The sequence below is a fragment of the Anas platyrhynchos genome, chromosome 1 (assembly GCF_047663525.1).
Source record: "Anas platyrhynchos isolate ZD024472 breed Pekin duck chromosome 1, IASCAAS_PekinDuck_T2T, whole genome shotgun sequence".
Lineage (NCBI taxonomy): Eukaryota > Metazoa > Chordata > Aves > Anseriformes > Anatidae > Anas > Anas platyrhynchos.
Window position 1 is genome coordinate 11344054 of NC_092587.1, and position 19894 is coordinate 11363947.

Below are 19894 nucleotides of genomic sequence, written 5' to 3' on the forward strand. Positions count from 1 at the left end.
CTATAATACTTCTACACTTGTTTTATACCTTATGGCCACTAGAGAAATGCATTTGTATTCTCTCTCTCTTTTTCTTAGCATGTATAAGTGGTAGGAGGATGGTCTAAACAAGAAGTTAGATATGTATTGATCAACTAAATAGATTTTTTTAAAATGCATTTGTTATACCTAGTCCCAGTGTATATAAGTTGTGCTACAGCTCTAATTCTTACCATGTTTCACAGCTACAGACAAGCCAGCCCACAGACAAACTCTTTGCTAGTTTGTGGTCTTTGAATGCAAAATATTTCTACATTATTCTCCTAAAAAAAAAAAAAAAAGCAACTGATTTTTTTACAACTTAATAAATGTGTTAAGAACTTGCAAGGACTAAAAGAAAAAAACCTCCTTCATTTAGTATCATTACAATTTCACATATCATTTGATTAAAAAAAAAAAAAAAAGGATGAAAAGAATGGGAGATTCAGGGTGAGCAAAACCAGTCTTAAGACTGCAAAACCACAGTCTGATTTTAAACATACAAAATTCTATGTATCTGCATTTCTCACATTATTTTGTATTCATGCTCCTTTGTCTAAATAAATAAAAACATAATAACTTTTATTTTATATATGATGTAAGCTTTTAAATCTGGAAATATACTGTTTTCAGGACAAATACTATAATTTAGTGCAAACAATGAAAATCTGAAAGTTCCTATCAGTAACAACCAATTGTTCATCTATCACAATTATGAAGGGCCACAACAAGTCTAAGTGATGACATATACTCAGCACTTGCCCAGGTGTTGCTGGAGTGCTATAAATTTGACCTGCTCTCAGTTGCTGGCCTAAGTATTTATTGACTTTCAGATTTAGAACCAGGTCCTTTCCTAGGAGAGGCTTTGTAAGAGAAGTGGGTGATTGGCAGTCAAGTCTGCCCTCTCTTGCCTCCCTGTGATACTGCATGACCACTGTAATAGGTGGAGCTGTCTTTAATTTAGGTCATTATGTATTTTTATTCACAACAACAATATTACCCTAATTTGTAAACTGTGAAGTGTGAAGAAAAACACTTTGTTTTTCTTTTGATGGTTCCAGAGAGGTGGTCTTTTCTTAGTAGAGAATGAAGTATTTCTGGGAAGAATATGCCTGAGATCAGTTACCCCATCAGCAAGCAGAGCTTTCCAGGCAGGACTCAACTCAATAGAAACATCTAGATATACATTTGCCTGCCAGCCCACAGGTATTGAGTTTCTCAGAAAAAAGATCATGTCCAAGTGTAAAGACCAATAGTTTGAACTAGCTGTGATTCTTTACATTTCATTTATTTTCTTTGAAAATCCTGTTCCTTAAAATACTAATTATCTGTTATTTTAGGATCAGATATACCTCACTGGACCTGTATTGCAAATAGTGCAAACACAGTTTGTTTTTTTCTGTATAAAACTAGCATTTACATTATTCTGACCTGTCTTCTTTTCCTTTCTAGCCTACAGAAATGCAGCAGAAACAGTTCAGTACGGAGTGAAAAACAACACCACCTTTCTTGAATGTACACCCAAATCTCCTCAGGCTTCTATTAAATGGCTGCTACAAAAAGATAATGACAGGAGAAAAGAGGTGAGTAATGTTAGCAATAGCTCAGTAAGGGACCTCAGTCAGTATCTAATCCACATCCCAGACCAAGGCAAAATGGTGTTTGTGTTTTCATCAGACTCTCCAGTTACATTGAAGCTGAAGAATGTGTGTGGATGCAGGACACTGGCCAGCACTTTACTTGTATAAGTCAACGCAGAGATTTCAGTATGACTGGAAGGCACTTAACTCCTCAGCTCTGCCAACTTCTATCAAAGCAGAATAGTTATCAGAAAATACCCTAAATTTAGGGAACCAGTTAAGAAATTTTTCCTTCACACCTTGTTAATTGCAAATGGAAAGTTTGCAGCACTCGGGACTTACTATTGATCTGAGAAAACAGGCATAAAAGCAATAAGCTGTATAAAGTTGAGGAAGAAGTCTGCATGCAGCAGCCTTTCTGTGCTATTGAAGAGATAAAACGCAAAAGTGGGAGAAATGTGAAAGGTTTCTTTAGCAAGAACACGTATTGACAAAAGTATTTCCCCACCATGCTGCAATCACATTTTCCATTACCGCACTCTCTAAGGCTCTCAAGTTTCAGCACTGCAATATACAGTATGATTGTTTATGAGGAATGTGTCTTTCTTAAGTAATATTAAAGTGGAAAACTCCATTTCAAATCCAAGGCAGTTACTGTATGAATAAAAAGGAATAACTTTTGTAAGTAAAAAAATAATGAATATGGTGTCTGTTGATAGATTATAAATACTGAAAAGCATTAATCTCATATCAGGCCATTTTCCAAAATCAGAGAAGACTTACAAAGCCTCTTACTGAGTCTTTCATGCTGATTCTCTCGTGCACTGTTCAAAGACTAGAGCCATGTCCTGCCAATCTAGGTGAAATTCTTTAACCTGTTGCTTTAGAAGAACAGCTTCCTTTTTTTTTTTTTTCCTGATGTTCAATAACAGTATTAGAATCAATCCAGTTTTAAGTAGCAACAAACTAAATCAATGACAAGATTAATTACTTTTCAAGCTAAACTGAATCTCTTGGGTTGCTGAAAATCTTACCTCTACAATGTCTAAAAAAAATTGCAATAACAGAATAGCATAATAAATGCATTGGATCTCAAGAGGGTCAGGTATAATGCAAAGTGCAGTGGCAAAATAGAGAAATAATTCATTAAAATGCCAGAACTGGTATTCTTTCACAGTGGGTTAATTTTTATTTCACAACTGATATGCTAAGAGATACGTGCAGTGTCATTTATAATCAGATAATAGCTCAACAAAATATCATAACTTGCTTTCTTCAGATGATGTTACTATTTCCTGGGACTGTCCAAAATCTGAAACCAGAAGGAAAATAGAAGAGTAGAAAAATTACTCTAGGTTTCCAATGAACCAAGTCCCAGCTGATGCTATTGTGAAGAAAACTTTTTTATCTGACTTTAAACTCCACAGTTCAAAAACAGTTCTTTGGAGTTAGCCCCAGAAACCTACCAGTCAAAACATTTAACCAGAAGCTACCTTCGGTTCAATGACAGATCAACCTTTGGCCGAATCCTGCACCTGTCTTCCATGAAGTTTCAACGGCAGTGTCTGATTCTGGAAGGAATGGTTGCAGGGATATAACCTTGGCAAATAAAAGTTCATTTTCTCAGCTTCTGTACTTGAACATTATAAAAACTTTTCTTTCATGTAGTCTCCGGATTGACATTTTTGTCTTCATCCCAATCAAATCTACTGTAACATAATGAATACAAATATTAAAATTATTTTTTTAAGTGACACAACCTACTTTGAGGTAAGTTCTCTCCTAACATTAGCAGGAATGGTGGTCACTGTGATGCATGATAAAGCAAAATATAATACATTTAAGAAACCCTTAATAAAGAAAGAGGCATTTGAAGCCTTAGCCAGGAGGTCCAATACTGCGTTGTTCTGTAGCATTCTTGAAAAAGTTCATTCTGCCTTTCCTCCCTTTAGGTCAAGCTGAATGAGAGGATCATAGCTACTGAGCAAGGACTTCTCATTCGCTCTGTCCAAGACAGTGACAGAGGGCTTTATCACTGCATTGCAACAGAGAACAACTTCAAGCAAACCTTAGCAAAAATCAATTTCAAAGTGCTAGATACAGAGATGGTGGCCTTCATGACTGACAAGTGGTCCCCTTGGACCTGGGCCAGCTCAGTGCGAGCACTGCAGTTCCACCCAAAGGACTTTGTGGGAGCTTTCAGCCACTCAGAAATGCAGATGATTAACCAGTACTGCAAAGACAGTAGACAGCAAAGTCAGCAGAGGGAAGAATCCCAGAAGATGAGAGGGGACTACAGTAAACTAAAGGCCCTTATCAATAGCAGGAAAAGTAGAAATAGAAGAAATCAGTTGCCTGGATCTTAATTTTATTTTGTAGTAGGAGATATCTTTGTCCTCACTGTAGGAGGCTTATATTTATCTGTTGAGAACAAATTTGAGCAAATATGACAAGAAATAAATGATATTGCAACAAGCTTCAGAAAGTATCATCCTCCCAATAAAATGCAGTGTAACTTAACTAAAGAAAAGATGTGGAGAATTTTCATTCCTAGATGCTTAACAGCACTAGATTATGATCTGTCCTAGAAGCAAAACTGAGTGTTCTTCTTAAACCAGATTCACATTCAACATCTCAGTATTTAATTACTGTTGAACAGAAATTGTTACAAAATCAATGCATTATCTTGCAACTTTGGAACTGTACTAAACAGATTGGTGGTGGAAGAATCTGGGTTAAGATGCAAGCTCAAAGTAAGATGGTACTAAGATTTCCTTGCACTGCATTCATGAACATGAGTTTCTACTTGTTTACTGTTCTATACTGGGTTTACAGCTTTCATTCATTGTTCAAATCATGTGAATGTGTGCAGATAGGAAGCAAATATAGTAGAAATGTTTCATTCATTCAAAGGTCAAGTGAAGGAATGAGTAGAAGAAAAAGAGAAAAAAGCTTTATATACTTTATCAGAGGAAACACTGATTATTGTGCATAGTATGAGTTGTAATAAATTAATGAGTCTGGAATGTAACTTAAAATATCTCTGCTCATATTGATTTTTATAAGATGTCCTATAACATGACATAGCTTTGTAAGTGGCACAAGCTAAGATAAGAATGTTCATTTATACATACAATTTTGAAAAACACCTAAGTGTCTTGGGTATTTTAGCTATTTTCAAAGAATTACACTCCAGTTTTTTTCAAAGGTCAGAATGTGGGTATACAGTACAATGTTTACTCAAAAATTGTATTTAATCTGCTTCACAATTTATTTGGTCTACAATATAGAAGCAAGTCAGAAATGTCTTTGAAAATTTCAAAACATTATTTTTTCAGCTGGTTTCTCAAAGTTGCAAATATAGTATCTAGAATTACTAGAATTAAAGCATTTTCATCTTTCAGTCTTTATACCTTCCTCCTTTTTTTTTTTTTTTGGTTGGTTGGTTGGTTTTCTGCTGAAAAGAAGATCAGGAGAAGAAAAAAAAATAAAAACTAAAAAAAATGTGTTTGGGTCAAAAAACTAAAATTTTGAGAGAGATGTTTAAATAGAAATATTTTTATTTAAGAAGCAGCTGTCATGTCTAATGAAGTATGTCATTGAAAATTGGTTACATGTGCATCATCTAGCCTGGGCAAAACAATCGCGTCCTTTTGAGCAACACTGATGCCAAAAAATAGGGACAAATGTTCATTATTTTATTCTGTAAGAGTGTTCTGGAAGCCACTGGGTTTGTTTACAGGAAATAGACAGTAGGGTTTAAATGTATGTGACTACCTTAGAAAAACTTTTATTACGTGATATTTTTATGATGGTATGCAACAATATAAGCTAATTAACTATGTTCTGTTCAATAAATAAATGAATAATAAATAAATAAATACACTTTCTAAAAAATCACCTAGTGATAATAACTTCTGAGCCCAGCGCAGGTAAGAAAAAGTTAGCTCAAGCCAGTAACATGGATACTGTATTTAAAACACAGTTCTGAAAAATTTAATGGATGCTAGTTGTAACTCTTGGGCATTATTTCGATTCTATACTGGGCACAACTCTACAGGATGTAGGAAGACACCTCAGCCAGTGTGATTTAAGATCCAGTGCAATGGAGTTAACTCTGTTATTAAGGTGATACCATAGTTTGATATGTCAGATTGTCACCACCTGATGCAGAATAGCTGGGAAATGGGTCATGATTTATCAAACTACTTGAACACTTGAACCTAAGACCCTTTGATGCTTTGATGCTCTTGGACATGCTTAGTGCTTGCTTCAAAGGGGATGGCAATGCCTGATTGTATGTTACCAAGTAGTTAAGTGTTTTCCTCAGCCAAGGCCTAAACAGAAGTTTCTGAAGTACGCAGATGTTGGTATCTAAGGTCCTTCACACGGAAACCAATGGGTAAATTTTCTTTTTGATTTCTGCAATCTTGGAACCAGCCTAGAGAACTGGTGAAAAAAATACTTTCTGGTAAAAAAAAAAAAAAAAAAGAAAAAAAAAGAAAAAAAAAACCTTCTGGATTGTGTAAGTTACAAACCAAAAATTGAGTGCCACAAAATGAAACTACCTCCTAGAATGACATTAGTGCATATGCTCTGTATGCTGCCATGCTCTTATTTCCCCAGCAGATTCACTGCAGAGTCAGTGTAATATTAATGTCTATTGTGAGGATCATAATTGTTTCCAGATGGAATACAGTGATTAATAAGTATTTAAGGGTGCAATTTACTCCTTAAGTGGTTAGGTACGGTGATATTTTAATAGGCCCCCATTAGGCCTCAGAAATTATAGTTACACTGTTTTCTAATAGAATATTGGCAATAAGGGATTCCGTTAAAACAATCAGCATAGCTCAGTTTCATATGATTATAAAATAATATTTTTAAAGCTGCTTCATATACCATTATTATGGTATGACTGTTTAAGGGATTATACTTAAACTAACATTTTTCCTGCTGCATGAAAACTTCAGCAAATATATAATAAGTTGCTGTCAGTGCATAACTGGTCCAAGCTTCCATGCTTTAGCAGCCTTCCCCTGTGTATAGAGTAGTCAGGAGCCAGACCCTCAGCTGGTATAAACTAATGTAACTTCCTTGCTGTCCATTTAGCTACTGTGGTTTCTACCAGCTGAGGGTTTGGCCCTGAATGTACAGAGTAGATAAACTTCAATTTTTATTTGTTTAAAGTAGCCCCTCTACTGTAGGTAACACCAAAATTTAGGACTGTAATATTGTTTGTGCTATTTAATACTTCCTATTTTGAGGATTACTAAATTATGTATATAATTTTATTTCTTAAAAAATACAAAAGCAAAAAGACATCTAGGCATAACTTCACAAAATGTAAAGATATGTTCTCTGCTAAGAACTTCACCTTGTACTGATATTTTTTGGTTATTATTATTTTGTGTAGTTTGTAAAGTTTGCTGAAATCTCGACCTAACAATGTGTTCTTTTCAGATGTTGTTGTTACTGTAGATATGCGTGTTTTATTAAGAAAATCCTGTTTTTAAAAACTGTAGGTATGTGTAAAAGTTCCTAGCATGATGAAACTGTCATTACAGTGAATATGCATTATATAGTGTGTAAGAAAGAACAAAATGTAGTTTAACAGTGTTATTTAATTGAATATCTAAAATATTATTTGCCTGACAAAATAAAGTGTGTTGCAACAACTTTTTTTTAATTTATTTTATTTTCTCCTTTACAGATATGTTTTAAAAATAAGAAACTTCATTTCTTTATCTGAAGAACAAGCCCATAGGCTTACTTAAACAAGTCAAAGAAAATACTTGCTGTATAAGGTATTACATCTGGTACATTCTGAGTTCTGCTCTAGGCCACAGTGATTTCCAGGCATATATGAGGAGTCAATGTTAAATTCTTTCAGAAAAGACCTTTTGTAAAGATTCTACATATAAACAAGTCAACAGTTTTTCATAATAAAATAAAATAAAATAAAATAAAATAAAATAAAATAAAATAAAATAAAATAAAATAAAATAAAATAAATAAATGGTTTTCTACTAAGTATGACATAAAGAAATGTCTGACTTTTAAAAAGGGGAGTGAAATGTAAAGGCTTTTTGCTTTTATTTCACTTGGAAACAAAACAAAGCAAACAACAACAACAAAATACATTTTGTGGAATCCTGCAAATGAAAATTTGTGTTGTTCAGCTTTTTCTTTCAGTTGGGACTCAATGCATTTGCAAAACTGCTCCGTAGGGAAGGCATGCTGGTGGGGCTGCACCTTAGGGAGCTGCAGCTCTCTCCTGTTTCCTGGCTTGTCCTTAGAGCAAAATTACCTACCTGACACCTACAGTACACTCCTTTTTCCTGCATCACCCAAGCAGTGTTATAATTGGTCTTCTTGTCTTCATTTTTTCCAGATGGGTTTTAAAAAGAAAACATAGGACCTGCTTTGGGGGGATAATAATTAAAATGTTAATGTCACAAATGCTGACCTTCACAACAAGGTTCTGGATCGTTAAACCTGGATTTTGATTTCCCAAATAGATAGACTCCTGCAAGACTTTATGAGGTGTGAGAAGGATAAGATTACCTCACTCCAGGATTTCCGTACTGGCTGGCTCCTAGATGTGCTGACACTGGATAAGTTACCTGCACTCAGGCCAGTTTGGGTCTGAAGCTGAGGTTTTGAGCACTCCCAAGTGCTGTAGGAAATGATTAGGCTCTAAAAGTCAGGGACTTAAAAGCTAGGCATTTACAGAGTTCAACACTCTGATACACATTTCACGGATCTAATCCTCTGTCTTTAAACCCTGTCCAGTCTTTTGATGATCTCTCCCCCTTCTCTTTTTCCCCACCTTCTGTATAATAATGGTTCAACCACTTATTGTTTTGATTTCTTAGCTCCAGGCAGTGGTAAAACAAATGACTTCTCAGGACATCACATGTGAGATTTTCAAAGACCTAAGCTTTCTTCCTTGTCTTTCAGATTTGTTGGATTTTTTTTATTATTATTATTAATTTTTTTTGTTCATGTGTGAGTTCATTTTCTTTTCTCTTTTCTAATGCCAAGCCCTGTTCATTGAAAGCAGAATGCGAACCGCACACACTTTTACTTATACAGTCTATTGCGATGTGTGTGACTGCAGGATCCCTAGAGGAGCAGAAGAGCAGTGTTAGGCACATCCTCCTCTACATATCCACAAAAGCCAAAAGGGAACCAGTGAAAAATGTTGCATGCATAGGAGGCACCACTAACAACAGGATGGGTCCCAATACTGAAGAATGCTTATGGAATTAATTGTTGTCTCTAGAATTAAGTCAGTGGCTTTAATTCTGTGGAACTGAAAACAGATTAGGACACTGTGACTTTTGTCTAAAGCAATGGACTAGGTCTTGGGAGACCAATATTGCTTTATTCTTTGAGCTGCAGCCAGCTTGTTAAACCCATTCTCCCGCACCCCAAGTTGGTCCACAAAAGCCCTTTCTTCTAATCACTCATTTTCTAAATTATCTTTTTCTGCTCTCTCTCTCTCTTTTTTTTTTTTTTTTTTTTTTCCATCAGGAAACTAAGATAGCATAAGTAATAAAAATGTGCTGGCATTTAACATGTCTGATCTAAACTAGAGACTGAGATTTGAAGATGTCTTGGCATTCTGAACACTATAAGATGCAAATTCAACACAGCTGGCTCAGCAGTCAACAAATAATTACTTTACAGTGATAGACTGTCTTGTATCCCAGGACTCATTATTGGATTCTATATACTGCTTTACAGAGCAAACAGCATTCATGTATTCTTAGCACTGTATCAGCTTCATTACTGCTGATTTGAATGCCAGCCTTATAAATGAAAACGAATGTTTGCTGAGCTCTACAGTCAAGACTGTTTAGGCCAAGGGGTTTCAAACTATCCAACATTTTTAAAAGTCCTGAAACTATTTTAAAGGATTTTAGAAGGAGCAAATTAAAAAATGGTCAGTGTTGTTATCTGTGGGAAATGAGAGTCAGTAAGAAAGACTGTTTTCTAGCTGAGCAACTTGTACAGCAACATGTAGCATGGGGAAAGAGTAAGCAGAAATACATTTATTTAACCTTAGGTTCACAACTCTTTTGGATAGTTGTTGTTCCTTGGCACTTAACAGTAGTTCTGTTTCCAGTATCTGCTCTCTCTCTCTGTCTCAAAGATCCCTAAGAGACATCGGGTTTATACTTGCTTTCAAGTTCATGTCTTAGGACATAATGTCCAGGACATCCTGTCAGGCCTTTCCTCTAATAAGATATAACATTTATTATAAAAATAACATTGCATATAGTGCTATCTATGATATTTGTCTAAACAGTTTCAGAAGTTGGTATAATATTAAATAATAAATAAATAAAGTTTGCATTTTTAAAACTTTGCTAAGAATGACAGACAGAGAGGAACAGGACTCCAGAAACAAAGCAATACAACATGCCACACGTTTTGTGTCAACGCTGTGAATAGAATACGAATTGCTATTGCATGTTGTTAGATGATGGGAAATATTATTCTTTCATTTCTGAAGGCCTGATGCTTAGGAACTTACAGTTAAAGTTCACCCAAATTAATGTCGTTTAACTGCTCACAGTAAGGATTTGAGAGCTTTCAAAGAGCTTTTATGCTCCTCTCAGTTTTTGTTGAAAATCAACTACTTCCTCTTCTAAAAGCTTTTCTTTCTCTAATGCTCTCTTCCTTTTCTGTATCATCTCCTTTATATTTCCTTACCTTTCCTCAGCCAAACTCAAACTCAGAAGAGCTACTTTAACTTAGCTGTTTTAGTTACAAACCCTGTTCACTCTAATACTCTTAAATATATTGCCTATTATAATCTTCAACAGATGTCCCATATTGTTGGTTTCATCAAGCTTCTCTGCTTCAAGGTGTCAGCTAAAAACAACACAAAATGACAACATCATAATCAACAACAACAACAAAAGAAGAATCTCTAAGATGTAAGTAGAGCTTAAGAACAAACATCAGAAACATATCACTTAGTAGAATGTATGTAGTAGAATGTCACATTCGACATTTGTGTACTATTTTTTTATGGTTTAAGAGTTGCATTGATATTTGTGCTTGGGTGTTGTTTTGTTACTGCATCCAGGCTCAAAGACTTTGCTTTAGGGGACCTGAAGTAACAGAGGGTGGAGAAGTGAAATATCAATAGATGGTATTGCACAGGCTTAATCTATTTGACAGATTGCCAGTCACAAATAGATTCTGTCAAATTTCTGTGAAGATAAATTATTTTGTAACTCAGAAAGGTTTATAATCAAAAGAATTAGTCCAATCTATCCAAATGATTATAAAGAATGTTCCTAAGATTTTTTGTTTGTTTGTTTGTTTGTGGAAAGATCAAACGCCTTTGCCATGGAAGTTGAAGATCACCCTTATTATCACAGAAACAAAACTAGGTGCCTCCTTCACATATTCAAGACAAAAGTAATTCACAAGTTTTCTTCTCCTTCTAAGATTCCTAAGAATTAGAATTAGATATTTACCTACGTATGGATCTATCCCATGTATGGATCTTGCTTGTGCTGTGTCCTCCACCTAGCAATGTATGGAGTGGGCTATCAGGAAGTGGTTAAAGCAGAGAATAACATACCTGATGGATTTCCCAGGGCTCCAGAAGTAGGGGGTCATATTTACTGCCATTTGGTGACCACATGGCCCTCTGGAGCAGCCTAGTTGTCTCCCAGCATGGGACCTGTTGTGGTGTGGTACAAATTGGCCAAGGATCCCTACATGGAGTTAGAGACAGTATATTTTCTAGTGTTGCTGGAGACCAGTTAGAGACTAACAAAGAAAGAATTGCCTTGCCAGTTTATTCGTTCCTGTCAAGAAGGCAAGCTGTTATTTTGAAAGGAGCTAACGACACGATGGCAAAAACCATATAAGCTGAACAGAAACTTCCCCTGTATCCTCCAGCCAACTGTAAAGTCAGCCAGCAGAAATCTTGGAAATGGTACAAGATTTCCTGAATTGAGAGCACTCAGGTTTGGATGCCAAGAATAAATCTCACTCTGAGGGAAACCTCTGAAGTAACTGCTGTTGACTGAGCTGTTACTGGCTGGTGAAGGCAGAGTTGAGTGTGGCAGACAGTGTCACACTCTGCCAGATGCTGCATTCCCCTAGTCCCATTTACACCAGGTTTTGCCTTACTTGTCAGTACGGGAAGGGAGATGATGCAGTCTGCTTACTTTGCCTCAAACTGGCAACTCTGGGCCTCTCTCTTGGTTCACTGCAGCTACTTTGTGCTGTTCCAGAAAGCTGAAACAGTCATAAACACCATTTAACTGGTTGATTAAGTCAGTTCACAGCTGCTTTTCATCACCAGAATTGTGCAAAGTAACCATTGTGTCTGGGCCATTATTTAAGCCCATTTACCAGGACAAAGCACTAAGCTACATGGTTTTGGGACTCATCAGCATCCTAAAGAAAGACTCAGCATGAGAAGAGGTGGTGCAATAACCAGGAGCACACTGATTTTGCTTGGTAGTGACCTCTTTCAGCTGTGAAATGGGAGAAGAGTTTCTGTAAATGTTTTCTGCATGCTGCACAACTGTATTTCACCAACAAGAAAGTCTTTCAGACATATCAGACATCGCACTTGAAATTTAGCTACTTGAAAGGAACAGAAAACATGTAATTCTTGACAGATCCAGAATTCAAGTCACTTTAGTGTAAAATACCCTGCGTCTTGTGCAATGTCAAACTCCTTGTCTAACACATGCCCAATTCCCATCCCCATATCTTCGAAAAGATCCAGCAAGTATTTCCTTGATGACACATTAAACTGCAGCCCAGTCCAATGTACTTCCTGCTCAGTTTCTTAGGCCAGTTTTCTGGTGAAAACTCCTGCTGATGTTAGTTACTCATCTTCGAAGAGTGAGGTCTGAAAAAAGCCTGTGGGATTTGACTTTCTGAGAAGTGTTCTTTGCCTCCTTTTTCCTATGTCCAGGGTCTTTTGCATTTGAAATCTTTCTCACCACCTGATTGAGGGTGCTCTATATCCTCTCTATAAATTCATTCCAAGTCACTGACAAGAACACTTAGTTTCTGTTTTATTTATTTTAGGTTACTATAGCCATAGTAATCATATACAAAGACATATACAAAATCAATTGCCTTATCACAAACATAAAGCAGTAAGACAACACTCAGAAAATATTTTTAAAAAGAAAAAAAGAGAGAGAGAGAGAAATAACACAGTAATATCAAGATTTTTAAAAAATATATTTTTTGAAAATTAATTATTTTAATTATTTTTAAAGAAATTCAATTCCTTTCGGATTCCATTATTATACAGTAAAAGAGAAATTAAAATATAGAGCAGCGTTCATTTTATTTGACAAATCTTAGTCATGACTGTGATAAAGTTATTGCTCTGAGTCATCTCCATACACCAAAACACTCATATTCCTGAATAACTGAATTATTCCCTTCACCCTGAATAAGGTAAAATGGCTAAATGCCATTCAAGGTTCTCTCTTATAGAAAGAACCCATTTTTTCAGGATTGGATACAGCTCTGAATCAAACTAGATGTGCATGACTGCAATCCTGGCTGACCTGGCAGTGCTGTTCAGTCCACCCACACCCACCAATACACAGATGACATTACCGCCGGTTTGATGATATGGGACAGTAGGAACCTATTTGCTGATTTGAAGTTGCCTTTTAAGTTGGCTAGATGGTGCTAGAGTACACTTCTGTATTACGTTAACAAGCATATGGCTCATATTCTCCTCACTGTTGATCAGTGAGTACTTGAAGCTCAGTTTTAGCTTAAAGATTGTTAAATGAGTCAGTTCTACAGTCTAGCCCTGGACCTGAAACTATTAACAATGCCCTATTAACTAAATATTAAGATGATTTTAAGAACAAAAAATAAAACTAATGCACATTTTAAAAATCCCCATTGCCACAGGGTACTGCTACTTGACAATATCCTTTTGTTTTGTTTTGTTCTGTTTGTTTGTTTCTCTGAAGGTTATTTTGTCTGTCTTAATATAAGAATTTGTATCAGTTGTGTAGTTTAACTTTCCTTTCTACTACAAATCTTGGACTCCCTAACTCTCTTTGAAGGACACTTCTGTGCTTTTCTGTTTGTTTGTTTTCAACTCACTTGGGTCCATTAACTTGAAGAAACGTGATGCAAGTAATATGGGAGAGCTGTAGACACATTTGTGTGCAGCCTGAATTTATATTTTAATTTGACTGGTCAGAGAATTGGTTGCAATTCAAAATAAATGTGTCATTCTAGATCTCACACTCTATTCTACAAACAGCTATCACTCTGTTCTACAAACAGCTACACACGCAGAGCAACAGCTGAAATGAAAATGCAAGTCTCAGGGGATATTTAACCTCCAATTATTTTCAACTTCTCTTATCATCACTGACTCCAAATTGCATGTTGGCCTTTTCACAAAGATAAAAAGAGACTTTGAACTGCTGGAAAAATGAATTACAGCAAATGAAGACAGCATGTACCAACATGGTCCTCATAGTCTGCTTGTAAGCAAGCAGTTGATGGTATTTTATAGCTAGTCTGGGGAAGATGAACCAGACCTTTGCTGATACATGCTAGCTGACTGCAGAGAATCCTGCAGGAACAGCATGCCTTCCTCCACACAATGACTTTCGGTACCACAAGTAAGCTGATTGCAGTTTAGCCAATGCCATGAATGTGGTTGTATGTCTGCAGTTTAACAGAAACTCTCCACTCCAGTCTGAAAATTAAAGAAATGAATACATGTCTTTTGCAGCCCACAGGCTGGAGAAAACACACACACAAGAAAACTGATACAAAGAAAACACTTTTTCTGTTAAGTTAAATATTGTTGCAGCTGTTTATTGCCCTGTCTATTGAGGAAAACAATACCTTCACAAGGTCAAAGGGCTTTCAAATAAACATTAATACACTTTCTGGATGAGTAAGTTTAAAGCGATTGCAGAAGAAACTGTCAGAATGCATTGATTCATTCATGTAGTATTTGTTTCTGTCAGTCCACCCTCTTGAGCAAGAGAGGTGTTGAGCAAATCACAAGCCACATCTTTGGGCTGCTGCATGTTATAGTAACTAGACTGAGGCTCTGGATTGAATTTTCAGTGGTATGGGTATAAAAGCGAGGTATCAATCATAGAATCATAGAATCATAAAATGGTTTGAGTTGGAATAAATCTTAAAGCTCATCTAATTCCACCCCCACCCCCCTACCATGGGCAGGGACACCTTCCACTCAGAGAATGCAGAGTGCTGGTTTCTCTGTTGATTGACAATCATGAGCACTATGTTATTAAGGCTCATGAGATTTCCTCTTCCCTTTCTTCTCTTTTCCATGCAAAGAGAAGTTCCTGCTCTGGATGTGTTTACCTGGGGTTGCACATAATCTGAGAATAATTACAGGCTCCTGTTTTGCAACTGGAATAATATCTGTTGTGGAAATCATCAAAACTTCCAAGGGCTTAGATGACTGGTGTACTTGGATGTGGACAGATGAATCTTAGCTGATTGTGGCCATGAGGTGTCAGCTTGGTCATGAAATCACTCAGATGAAGGCATCTAAAGCCAGATGCAACACACTGAATAGACAATTCTGAAGTTAGGTCCCATGAAAGACGTAGAAGCTTGAAATACTAATTCCAAAATAAAAACCCAAACTTTCTAGTTCTAGGAAGCCTTAAACCCAGCAAATATTTTGATGGACAACATCCGTATAAGTTATGTCTTTCAATTCCTTGACTAAAGGGTTAGAATCAAACCTTTGTCAGCTGTGTTTCATCACAAAATAAGCCCTAAGTATCTTAGAGGAATCATGACTCACAGGTATCTCTTTTTGTTCATTAGTTATCAAGAGGGTGTAATGTGCTAGCATAATAGCTAAGGACATATAACACCAGATGAGATAAACTTCAGTATAGCTGCCTCCTGGGATGACCAAAGTGGCAGGCACTGGAAGAGAACAAAAGCAAGGACATGGACACCATGGATCAGCTGAAAGACTTGCTACACCCCAGTTCATGCAGGGGCATGCACAGGGACGGACATAGGCAATTCACCAGGTTCATTTTTCCTCTTTCCTTAGTTCTGTATGAAAGTCAATGGATTCTAACTGAAGAGTATCAACCACCTCCATGTTTTCGCTAAAATAGCATTTACAGGTGCTAGGCAAGAGCAGAAGTCCTTTGTTCTTGCCACTGTTCAGATATATGTGACAGCCTCCATCTAGGTCAACAAGGTAGATAAAAGGCAGAAGGAGTCATAGGGCAGGACCGTGGCAAGGCTGCAGGCAGAACCAAGTCACTTGACTCTGGAGGATACACATGGATCATCAGCCTTTACATGCTGCTGAGGAGATGTTCACAGGAACTGCCTTTTCCACCCTTCCCAGATGCCAGACCTCTACAGGCAGAAGGGGTGTAAAATCTTAATGTCTTTTCTTATAGATTAACCTAGGTCATATCTCTATGACCACAGTAACTCATCTGATAAAACTTGATTTTATATTATCTAATTGTAGGAAATGGCCTTTGGCCTTATGCCTCTGCTTTTAAAAGGATTGTTTCAGCACTAGTCATTATACTTACGCGCAAACCACCACTTCAATATGGAAATTAAGGCAGCCCAAGGGGATTTCATTAACTAACTAGGGAGAAGGACACATAATGTCATTTGCTGTAACTGGATCCGTAGAGCCAATCAATAAATGACCATATGTGCATGGGCAAGGAGCATTTCAATCCCCTCAGCATCACTGTGAAGAAAAAAAAAATGCAGGAAGGAGCTCCTTTATCTGTGACACAATCTTGTGGTCTCAGGCATATTTTCATTGCTTAAAAGAATTGCACGAGCCATGCTGTCACATCAAGCCACACAAAGCAGGCAGATTTATCGTCTGCTTGGAAAAGCATAGTAACCAAAGAGCTTTGCAGTTCCAAGCCAAGGACTTGACAAGCATTATAAGAATAAAACCTGTTTTATATCAGAGCTTTCATAATCAAGCCATGTTTTGCATTTGAAGTCCAAGTTTGCTACTCTTAAAGGTCAATTTTTTTTTCTGAGTCTGAAAGAAATTCATGGTATTAAGTGCTAATGCAGCTGTAAGTACATCTTTCTATTTTTTTTTTTTTTTTTCCCTCCTGTTCTATTGGCTAAAACCTTAAACAGCTGGTGTTTGCTATATTGAATTCTTAGGGTGAAGAGTTTGTCCTACACACACATATTGTGTTCATTCCTCAGGAATCAAATGACCACACCAGAGCTAAACAATATGTGAAGTGTACAATTTATTTTTTCTCCAAATGTTGAAAGCTGGTACATTTATTAAATTTTGACTACAAACCACTTATTTTCAGTAGAAAAATGCATACAAGAAAGAGTAAAAAAAAATATTGAGAGGTGTTATTTGGAGCTTTACTTAATGCCTACCGCCTTAAAAACTACTGGTTTCCAATATTCAATCTCCAAATAGAATGAGATAGAATTATTTATTTATTTATTTATTTGTGAGAAATCTTTCTTTAAGGCAAAAAGGTCCTGAGCCAACATTGACTGTATTAATGGAATGATCTCCAATAAATTTGTGGGAGCTGGAGCAGGCAACCTATTTGAAAGCAGACCAGTTAATCATTTTCATTAACTCACAAATAAGCTGCTATCCAAGCTTATACTATTTAAATGGCATCCAATATATTCTAGCTTTGGGTTATAGTTTCTAGTTGTTCTTTTTGGTTTGATGGTATGGATAGGTAAATCATCCTGGGGTTGCATTTTCAGTGCTCTTTACAGCCAGAGCAACTTGACCTTGGGCCCAAGATCCAGCTGACTAATCCTTAGTTAACACCCCTTAAAATGACTAGGATTCATACATGTAAGTAGTACGTCAGAGTTCATTTGTCTTTGAATATTTGGGTTTTGAAAGCCCTGTAAGTGAAGGTTTAACCTCTGGAAGACAGGATTGCTGCCTGAGGAAAGAGTGTATCTGAGGCCCACCTTGACAACCAGAAACTGGGGACCATGACCTGGAAAATGAGTCAAAGTCAACTTAATACTTTGTTATCACAGGTATTAAAATGCCTCAATCCTGCCAAGAAATCTGTGAATCTTTTCAAATCATTTTCCTAATTCTGTAAAGCTCATAAACCAACAATGCCTAAAAACTCTTGTGCCCTTCACACAGGGTGCATCAGGCTGCCATTGCATCCTGGTTACCCACTCTCACGCATTTCAGCTCTCCCTTTCAACATGCCATGCCAGTGCTTCAACACCACTGTTGGCACACATTAAGTAAATCGCTAACAACCTGAATGGAAAAGCTCTGTACATTAAGTTTTTGTGATGAAGTGTGGAGTTCTTCAAGCAAAAGTCCTGCAGGGTAGTTAGAGACATTACCAATCTTGTATACAGGGCTGAGTCACACAGAAGGGAAAGGCGGAGTGCATCCAATGCATGCTTGTAGGGTTTTCCCCCTATTCCTCTCACTTTCGTTTTGTTGAGTTCAATGGGAAAGTTGATCAAGAGAATAGGGCTGTGCCCACTTGAAGTGCCATGGGACATGTTATTTCCCAAATGTGTTTCTTTTGCATCATTACCAGTTATCCAACCTTACCATCCTGTAGCTGGGGATTTCAGGTACAGTCATGCACAGAGATGGAAAACAGACATTACCAAAGTTGTGGGCGGTTATCAAGGCAGAAGAAATGTGTGAGGAGGGTGTGAGGCAGTGTACAATATCCAGTGTGTTTGCATATGATGTAATGAAGAGCACCAGCCTTATCAGGTGATGCAATTTATATATATATTTATTTATTTATTTATTTTTATGTGTGCATAATGTAATCATCCCAGGTGTGCAGCATCTGTCTTCAAAATGCATTTATTTAACAGGTTTGTGTCCTGTGTGTTTTGTTTGCTAGTTGTATGTGCCTGTCCGAAGAAAATGTCAGCTTTCACTGCTCATGGCTGGAGGAAACAGAGCAATGAAGACAGAAGTAGCAACAGAATATTTTATATATGAGCAGCTACGTGTGATCCCTGGTGAGTCAGCAACTGGACATGAAATCATGTGATAGCCACTGCCTGTGAAATCTACTTTGGGAAAGCCAATAATGGAAGAGGTTTAATACATGTTGTATATCTGTCATTTTAACATGCCTCTACTACCTCCTCAAGCCTGTAAACTCTCTCCCTGCCCTTCAGGCAGTCAGCATGAAAGCTTAGTCTTCAGAAGGAAAGCCAAGATTCTACATGCCAAGCTTCAATCAGGCAAGACTTGCTGTGAAGCATATTTGCAGAGCTAATTTGAATAATGGATACAAATTTCTAAATCAATATTTAAAATGCAGCAACACAAAAGCCTTCACTACTGTACCGGCTCCCCACAGGATCATTTCCATGCCAAGTTTAGTTTGTATGGGTAAAGTTTTTCAAAACTTTCTGTCCTTCAGGAAAAGACAGGTATGCCAAAAAGTAATTCATCCAGTAGTCAAAGGTAGAGATTTCTTATTTAAAACATGTGACAAGACAAATATGATAATTATATATATGAAAAGTTCATAAGAAATGTTTCGTACTAAAGGGCTAACATTTAAGATTAAATCCTAATCCTAAAATTGTTACCAAAAACTTCCATAACATGATGGATTTTGATGTGATGATCAGATAGAGACAACCAGTATTCTCCTCTGGTCAACGGAAACTGTATCTTCAGGACATCCACACTTGTATTTTGCAAACATAAACAGAGAGGAAACCTTGGACAAGTCCAGCATTTGGCACCTTGTCTGGTTTACAACACAGATAACTTCTGATGTAACGTCTTGGTTCTTATTTCTTTGAGGAGTAACTTAGAGTCTAGTTCTGGACATCTATATGTATAATTCAAGTTGATTTTGAAAAACAAACAAACAAACAAACAAACAAATAAAAAAACACTGATTAGTCATCATTTTAAAGGGTCTCTTGAGTGTTACAAGAAGTGCTCCCACCTGAGTATTAGGATATCATCTCACTGGGATGAGAGATCATACCCCACAACTCAACAGGTGCCAAGCTTGATTTTCTTAATAAAAGAGACTGCTATTCTGTCTTCATAACTCTGCAAGGTATTCATATATAGTTAGAGACAATAAACAGACTCATTAACACACATGGATAAATATTTTATTTCCATAAATTATGGCCACAGGTGAATAGTGACATAACCACCATAATTTCAGCTACACCTGACCTACCTGTCATCTAACTTTTAGAAAAAGCTTGATGAGGTACTGGTTCTCAGCGGGGCCAGC

The 19894-nt window shown here is 36.8% G+C and overlaps 1 protein-coding gene across 3 annotated transcripts in view; it reads left to right on the top strand.

Annotated features, from left to right (window-relative positions):
• The window catches only part of SEMA3C (semaphorin 3C), a 152098-nt gene extending 145009 nt beyond the window's left edge, over positions 1-7089 (top strand). For all 3 annotated transcript variants that reach the window (XM_038181280.2, XM_005016705.6, XM_021270344.4), the window contains exons 17-18: positions 1471-1601; positions 3551-7089. In XM_038181280.2, coding sequence (XP_038037208.1) covers positions 1471-1601; positions 3551-3964 — 545 coding nt within the window. In that variant the 3' untranslated portion in view covers positions 3965-7089. The remainder of the gene's footprint in view (positions 1-1470; positions 1602-3550) is intronic.
• Positions 7090-19894: the final 12805 nt, after the last annotated feature.